This window comes from Brachyhypopomus gauderio, unplaced genomic scaffold (assembly GCF_052324685.1).
Source record: "Brachyhypopomus gauderio isolate BG-103 unplaced genomic scaffold, BGAUD_0.2 sc34, whole genome shotgun sequence".
Taxonomy (NCBI): Eukaryota; Metazoa; Chordata; class Actinopteri; order Gymnotiformes; family Hypopomidae; genus Brachyhypopomus; species Brachyhypopomus gauderio.
In genome coordinates, this window is record NW_027506866.1 from 3,173,171 (window position 1) to 3,182,500 (window position 9,330).

The 9,330-nt window shown below is 41.1% G+C and overlaps 1 protein-coding gene across 3 annotated transcripts in view; it reads right to left on the minus strand.

The window, feature by feature from the left end:
- The window catches only part of atp6v1h (ATPase H+ transporting V1 subunit H), a 44,321-nt gene that overhangs the window by 17,077 nt on the left and 17,914 nt on the right, over positions 1–9,330 (minus strand). For all 3 annotated transcript variants that reach the window (XM_076984732.1, XM_076984730.1, XM_076984731.1), the window contains one exon: positions 8,781–8,973. In XM_076984732.1, coding sequence (XP_076840847.1) covers positions 8,781–8,973 — 193 coding nt within the window. The remainder of the gene's footprint in view (positions 1–8,780; positions 8,974–9,330) is intronic.

Genomic DNA, 9,330 nt, shown 5'->3' on the forward strand with positions numbered 1-9,330 from the left:
ATACAGTGGGATGCGAAAGTTTGGGCACCCTTGTTAATTTTCCTGATTTACCTTTATAAATCATTGAATGTTTGGGTAAAAAATTCAGTTAAATATATCATATAGGGGACAAACACAGTGATATTTGAGAAGTGAAATGAAGTTTATACGATTTACAGAAAGTGTGCAATAATTGTCTAAACAAAAATAGGCAGGTGCATAAGTTTGGGCACCCAAAAAAAAAAACCCTTAACTTAATATTTAGTAGATCCTCCTTTCGCAGAAATAACAGCCTCTAAACGCCTCTCATAGCTTCTAATGAGAGTCTGGATTGTGGCTGAAGGTATTATAGACCATTCTTCTTTACAAAACATCTCTAGTTCATTCAGGTTTGATGGTTTCTGAGCATGGACAGCTCCCTTTAAGTGACACCACAGATTTTCAATAATATTCAGGTCTGGGGACTGAGATGGCCATTCCAGAATGTTATACTTGTTCCTCTGCATGAATGCCTTAGTAGATTTTGAGCAGTGTTTAGGGTCGTTGTAGATGTTGATCAGTGTTTAGGGTCGTCGTAGATGTTGAGCAGTGTTTAGGGTCATTGTAGATGTTGATCAGTGTTTAGGGTCGTCGTAGATGTTGAGCAGTGTTTAGGGTCATTGTAGATGTTGATCAGTGTTTAGGGTTGTTGTAGATGTTGATCAGTGTTTAGGGTCGTCGTAGATGTTGAGCAGTGTTTAGGGTCGTTGTAGATGTTGAGCATTTATGACTCAAATAGTTGAACGATGCACAGTGACTCCATCAGTAGCAAGATGATGTTGTAGGTCTTTGGTCCTGGTCTGTGGGTTGACTCTGTTCTCAACATCCTTCGCTTCTGTTTATTCGAGATTTTGCTTGGTCTGCCACTTTAAGCCTTGACTTGAACTGTACCTGTCTTCATCCATTTTCTCACAATGTTTCTCACACTGGAGACTGAAAGCTGAAATATCTGACATAGCTTTCTGTATCCTTCCCCTAAACCATGGCTATTCAACTGGTGGCCCGCGGGCCAGATCCGGCCCTTTAACGAACTTGTACTGGCCCGCGGCCCAACAAATTATGTTCGCCCCCCCCGTCAACAAATTACATTCGCCACCCCCACCCCACCCGTCGACAATTTATGTTAGCTTCAATTTTTCAATTTTACATCCACTATGACAGTATTGGTGTAGGTCTGAAAATTGTCTGGCCCACAGGTCAGAGCTCTCTGCCAAATCTGGCCCGCAGAAAAATATAGTTGAATAGCCCTGCCCTAAACCATGATGGTGAACAGTCTTTGATTTCAGGTCATTTGAATGTTTTGAATCTCCCATGCTGCAACTCTTCAGAGAAGATGCAAAGAGGAGAAAAACATACAATTGCCACCCTTAACTACCCTTTCTCATAATTGGAGTCACCTGTGTATGGAGGTCAAGGGTCACTGAATTTACCAAACCAAATCTGAGTTTCAATAATTATTTTTAAAGGTTTTGAAATCAATAAAATGACAACAGTGCCCAAACTTACGAACCTGCCTATTTTTGTTTAGACAATTATTGCACACTTTTTATAAATCATATAAACTACATTTCACCTCTCAAATATCACTGTGCTTATCCCCTACATCAAGGCTAATCAACTATATTTTTCTGCGGGCCAAATTTGGCAGATAGTAGCTCTGACCTGGGGGGGGGGGGGGGGGGGGGGGCGTAACAATCGTGACGGAGTGTATTTTTCAATAGCCCTGAAATAAATGCTTCGGTTTAAAATTTATTCTCCCGTCAAAATTAAAAAATATTTTTTACAATTTATTCTGGGTCAGGATGGGATGGCATTTGGGTCCGTATCCGGACCGAGGTCCGTTGGTTGAGGACCACAGAAATAGAAATTTGCAGAGTTAATCAGGAATGAGATTGGGTCCGGACAGGACTGCGTTCGGGTCTGGATCCGGACCGCGGTCTGCCTGTTAGTGACCTCTGCCCTACATGATATATTTAACTGAAATGTTTTATCCAAACATTCAATGACTTATAAAAGTAAATCAGGAAAATTACCAAGGGTGCCCAAACGTTCGCATCCCACTGTATAGTCAGAACAACCTTTACTTTAACCGTTTAATGAAAACCTTTTTAACAGCATGTACATACTCTCTCATTAACCAGCAGACTACGACCTTAAAAGGAGTTTTTGCCCTTATGATCTACACTGACAGGTCTGAACACAGTAACCAAAATAATATAGCTAGAAAACAATGTACTTGCAGACTCCCATATTAAAATGTGGGAAGGCAGGTCATCGGACTACTGCCCATATACTGAATGGTGGTGGTGTTATACGGCCTCTGACACAAATGACCAATTAGGATTGAGGCGCTGAAATTCCCTGCAGATCTAAAGTCAGAATGTGGTGTTAATATACCAGTACAGGCCAACGGGTATTTTTGAGTATGGACAAGGGAAAAGGGGTTGGGGAGAGATCAAAGAAAGAATTCATAGGAATTGAGAAGAGAGGAAGCTGTCTTTGAATTCAAGCAGTAATGAGTGTACCTTTGAATTCAAGCAGTAATGCGTGTACCTTTGAATTCAAGCAGTAATGAGTGTACCTTTGAATTCAAGCAGTAATGAGTGTACCTTTGAATTCAAGCAGTAATGAGTGTACCTTTGAATTCAAGCAGTAATGAGTGTACCTTTGAATTCAAGCAGTAATGAGTGTACCTTTGAATTCAAGCAGTAATGAGTGTACCTTTGAATTCAAGCAGTAATGAGTGTACCTTTGAATTCAAGCAGTAATGAGTGTACCTTTGAATTCAAGCAGTAATGAGTGTACCTTTGAATTCAAGCAGTAATGAGTGTACCTTTGAGAGTACAGCACTGTGGGGGCATATTAATCCGCCACGTCGAACTACGTCTACATGTAAGGCTAAACTCAGTGTTGTAGGATGAGGAGATGCTCCAGGATATATTTGGGGGTTATGGCGCAGATGCTCAGATGTAGCACAAAGCCAGAGAATGATGAATTAGATATGCGCAAGATAATTGATTTTTTTTTGATAGTTTAAAGCAGGGGTGCCCACACCTTTTCAGCTTGCGAGCTACTTATAAGATGACCAAGTCAAAATTATCTACCTACAATAAAAATGCTAAACAAATGTATTTCTTCTAAATTATCATTATTTAAGTTATAATTATTACTATTTAATATGGTGTAGTCTTTCTTTTCTTTTCCTTTTTTCCTTTTAGGATAAATAAGGAATTTAATTTATTTATATTTATAAAGTATTTTAAAGTATCGCTAATTGTAGCGAGAAACACTCGCGGTCCGCAATATCCTTCCAAAGTTGCTGGGTCAAATCCTCAGACATGGCTTCAGAGCGCCTTGTGACTGTATTCCTTGATACATACAGTCATCTCCATCTTTATCATCTCCATCTTGGAAGGACGCCTTGTGTTTAACAATGAAGTGACACCCGAAATGATGCTTGAACAGTCCGAAAATGCCGCTATTTCCCTTAGGAATAGACGTTCGATTGGCTACCCTGTATGTCATTCATCTCCTACTGTTTAATGTCATGCGATCTACCCACACTTCCTTTACGATCAACCAGTAGATCGCGATCGACGTATTGGGCACCCCTGGTTTAAAGGTAAGAAAGCACTAATTAAATGCTGTTAAGTGAATGTGTAGATTTAGAAGTGGTCACTGGGGTAGAAAACAGACTTTCAGTAGTGGCTGAGGAGAAAAAACATGTTAGTATATCGTTAACACAAGTAAGGAAAAATGTGATCAGTTTAACTTTTTTCTTTACTACTTTGTGATGCTATTGTGAAAATCTAGACTGTGTTACTGAAGTGGCAAATGAACGCACTTAAAATGAAACTAACTAAAAGCACTGAGCTTTTAAATGACTCAGAACCGTTATGCTGCCTTAACCCCCTTCACTCATAAGCTAATGATGCTCTGATTGTGAGGAAAAAGATCAGCACATTCACTCTAAAAAAGCAGTTAACATATGTGCAAGTGCTAATTATGGTCATTCTTATGTGATCTATTCCTGTTTGGATGTCCAGGCTTCCTTTTCGTTCTGGGGGAACACGAGGAGAAGCCAGTCATAAATGCAGGACCACCCCCCCTCACAAAAACCTGCTGTCACTTCTGACATACAGCCATAACCCATTAGAAAGCACTCATGTGAACCTAGTATTGTTTCAGATTACAATATAACTTCAGTGCAGGCTACAAAACAATAGCCGGAGTAATTAGGAGCAAGGACAGAGAGAATCTCCAAGCAGGTCAAGTTAATCAGATTTGCTGCAGATGAAATGAATGAAAAGCAGCAGTCTAATTTAATACTGTCAGAGCCGCGGACAATGAATTCATTACCCAACACTAATACCCAAAAAGCCGCCGGCTTTCAGGGCTAAATGAAACACTAAGTGTAGTGCAGGCAGGCCAGAGAAAGCCTGAATGAATAGAGTGACAATAACACGTTTTTTTTTCTCCCTGTACCTGTAATGCGTTTCAGTGTAGATGTGCCTCTGACAAGATGGTGCTTGATAATAGGAAAATAAATGCCTTGGGAACAAAATCAGATTACTGACAAGCCTACGTGGTAATCCAACTCACAAACATGTGTAATGGAGGTGTACAAGAGTGTGTGGAGGGTGTAAGAGTGTGTGTGGAGGGTGTAAGAGTGTGTGGAGGGTGTAAGAGTGTGTGTGCAGGGTGTAAGAGTGTGTGGAGGGTGTAAGTGTGTGTGGAGGGTGTAAGAGTGTGTGTGCAGGGTGTAAGAGTGTGTGGAGGGTGTAAGAGTGTGTGTGCAGGGTGTAAGAGTGTGTGTGCAGGGTGTAAGAGTGTGTGTGCAGGGTGTAAGTGTGTGTGCAGGGTGTAAGAGTGTGTGCAGGGTGTAAGTGTGTGTGGAGGGTGTAAGTGTGTGTGGAGGGTGTAAGAGTGTGTGTGCGCGGGGTGTAAGAGTGTGTGGAGGGTGTAAGTGTGTGAAGGGTGTAAGAGTGTGTGTGCAGGGTGTAAGTGTGTGTGTGCAGGGTGTAAGAGTGGGTGGAGGGTGTAAGAGTGTGTGCAGGGTGTAAGAGTGCTGGTCGGTCCCAGCCATTAATAATAAATAAGTGGAGTAGGCAGAACAGGGAGAAACATTCAAAAGAGCAAAACTGGTGAACCTGCACAAGGACACAATGGGGTATTTAGTAATATTATAACTGGTGAACCTGCACAAGGACACAATGGGGTATTTAGTAATATTATAACTGGTGAACCGGCACAAGGACACAATGGGGTATTTAGTAATATTATAACTGGTGAACCTGCACAAGGACACAATGGGGTATTTAGTAATATTATAACTGGTGAACCTGCACAAGGACACAATGGGGTATTTAGTAATATTATAACTGGTGAACCTGCACAAGGACACAATGGGGTATTTAGTAATATTATAACTGGTGAACCGGCACAAGGACACAATGGGGTATTTAGTAATATTATAACTGGTGAACCGGCACAAGGACACAATGGGGTATTTAGTAATATTATAACTGGTGAACCGGCACAAGGACACAATGGGGTATTTAGTAATATTATAACTGGTGAACCGGCACAAGGACACAATGGGGTATTTAGTAATATTATAACTGGTGAACCTGCACAAGGACACAATGGGGTATTTAGTAATATTATAACTGGTGAACCGGCACAAGGACACAATGGGGTATTTAGTAATATTATAACTGGTGAACCTGCACAAGGACACAATGGGGTATTTAGTAATATTATAACTGGTGAACCTGCACAAGGACACAATGGGGTATTTAGTAATATTATAACTGGTGAACCTGCACAAGGACACAATGGGGTATTTAGTAATATTATAACTGGTGAACCTGCACAAGGACACAATGGGGTATTTAGTAATATTATAACTGGTGAACCGGCACAAGGACACAATGGGGTATTTAGTAATATTATAACTGGTGAACCTGCACAAGGACACAATGGGGTATTTAGTAATATTATAACTGGTGAACCTGCACAAGGACACAATGGGGTATTTAGTAATATTATAACTGGTGAACCGGCACAAGGACACAATGGGGTATTTAGTAATATTATAACTGGTGAACCTGCACAAGGACACAATGGGGTATTTAGTAATATTATAACTGGTGAACCGGCACAAGGACACAATGGGGTATTTAGTAATATTATAACTGGTGAACCGGCACAAGGACACAATGGGGTATTTAGTAATATTATAACTGGTGAACCGGCACAAGGACACAATGGGGTATTTAGTAATATTATAACTGGTGAACCTGCACAAGGACACAATGGGGTATTTAGTAATATTATAACTGGTGAACCTGCACAAGGACACAATGGGGTATTTAGTAATATTATAACTGGTGAACCTGCACAAGGACACAATGGGGTATTTAGTAATATTATAACTGGTGAACCTGCACAAGGACACAATGGGGTATTTAGTAATATTATAACTGGTGAACCGGCACAAGGACACAATGGGGTATTTAGTAATATTATAACTGGTGAACCGGCACAAGGACACAATGGGGTATTTAGTAATATTATAACTGGTGAACCGGCACAAGGACACAATGGGGTATTTAGTAATATTATAACTGGTGAACCTGCACAAGGACACAATGGGGTATTTAGTAATATTATAACTGGTGAACCGGCACAAGGACACAATGGGGTATTTAGTAATATTATAACTGGTGAACCGGCACAAGGACACAATGGGGTATTTAGTAATATTATAACTGGTGAACCTGCACAAGGACACAATGGGGTATTTAGTAATATTATAACTGGTGAACCGGCACAAGGACACAATGGGGTATTTAGTAATATTATAACTGGTGAACCTGCACAAGGACACAATGGGGTATTTAGTAATATTATAACTGGTGAACCTGCACAAGGACACAATGGGGTATTTAGTAATATTATAACTGGTGAACCGGCACAAGGACACAATGGGGTATTTAGTAATATTATAACTGGTGAACCTGCACAAGGACACAATGGGGTATTTAGTAATATTATAACTGGTGAACCTGCACAAGGACACAATGGGGTATTTAGTAATATTATAACTGGTGAACCGGCACAAGGACACAATGGGGTATTTCGTAATATTATAACTGGTGAACCTGCACAAGGACACAATGGGGTATTTAGTAATATTATAACAAAGGCTCAGAGAAATATTGAATCCTTTTTAGATGTCTGGATGATATGGTAGGGAGTACTAATTACCAGAGGTGGGGACTCGAGTTACATGACTTGGACTCGAGTCAGACTCGAGTCATTAATATTAAGACTTTTGACTTGACTTGAAAAAATATTCAGAGACTTAGACTTGACTTGGACTTTTACACCAATAACTTGGGACTTGAATTGGACTTGAACCTGTTTACTTGCAAAGACTTGATTTTTTTTACCCCAAATCTAAATCTAAAACGCATATTAATATTTATAAAGTGCGCCCCATTTCATTTCCGTCCTTCTGACGCAGACCGGCGTTACACCAGATTCTGTGACCGTCGAGTTTTGTGACCACAGGGGGCGCTATTTCACAGTTTTTGTTCAGAGGCACAAACGCTTTACGAATGCTACGTAAACTACGCTGATGCACTTTCTTTACTCGTTTTGTTGGTATCCACGAGCCAATATATGACCAATTCTGACAGCAGCCATCAGAATATGTGACCCCACTGAATCTCCAGGTAACAATAGTAGCCTACACCGTGACCCCACAATAACAGAAAACAATGAAAAAATAACCCTAACCTTTTATTAGTCTATATTTAAACATTTTATCCAAATGTTTAGAATAACCATTCGTAATGACAGCATCTTGCTTACGATGAAGCTTGCTATTTTCTTGTAAAATGAAAACGAAACATTCTTGTTTAAGTACATTTATGTAATTAAGAGAAGATAAACTGTAAATGATCTGTCATCTTTTGGCTGGCGGACACCAACAAAACGAGTAAAGAAACGCATCAGCGTAGCATTCGTAAAGCGTTGGTGCCTGTAAAAAAAAAGACTCGAAAGGACTTGAAATTCCAAGTTTCAGACTTGGGACTTGACTTGAGTTGACTGTCTTTACTTGAGACTTGACTCGGGACTTGAGGATAAAGACTTGGACTTACTTGAGACTTGCAAAACACTGACTTGGTCCCACCTCTGCTAATTACACTTAAGCACCGTTTTAAAGACTTGACCCCACATTCACGTCATGTATTAATCAAGCTAACCATGTTTTGTGGACAAAATGAGGGTGTCATGGTGCAGTTGGCACCCAGGACACTGACACTGACACTGACACACACACACACACACACACACACACACACACACACACACACACACTTTGCCTCGCCCCCAAGCACCTGATTTTTAATCCTGTGCACCTGTTCCCAGTTTATCTGCCTCTCTACTGGAGCCAGCAGGCTCTGTCCTCTGGTTCACATCACTCCTGTTACTAACTATGAGAATCAGTGTGGACTCTGTGCCTGGAGACCTGATGCTTCTCCAGGGCTACCAGACTGCTCTTACTTCACTCTCATTTTTGCTCGCTGCTGTGTGATATGGATGATAAAGACCCACATTAGATTAAACAGAATTGTCTTATAACAACGTTGTCAGGTGACTGATAATAGGAGTTTGTCCATTAAATGTTTTGTTCCCTATAAATTTCGGAACTCCACATTCCTAGTCCAGCGTGACCCGGGACGTCTTACCCGGAAAGCAGCTAGGATGATGCGGGTGACTTTCTCCTTGACGGACTCCTGGAGGATGTCTGAGAGGACGGGCACGGCGTTGTAGCGGCGCAGCTGCTCACACAGCTGTGGGCTGAAGGCCAGGAGCCACACGCAGAAGATCATCTGGTACTGCAGCTGGAAGCCACACTTGTTACTCAGCACGGCTGTGATGCTGGAGGAGACACAACACAAGCACTAAGGGTGATGATGGAGGAGACACAACACAAGCACTAAGGGTGATGATGGAGGAGACACAACACAAGCACTAAGGGTGATGCTGGAGGAGACACAACACAAGCACTAAGGGTGATGATGGTGAACTGAGAAGAGGTGGAAGGCAAGGAGGTGTGTGCAGTTCTACCTCTGCAGGCCAACGACCTGGCATGTACAAACACAAGGTGTGGTTTTACTCTCTTCTCTAAAGACCAATGAACGAATGTCACCAGAAGTTACGCTGGTTATTAAATTATTAACATATTCATAAAGATTCACTTGTTTTCTTTTGCAGTTAAGGTACACAACATCATCT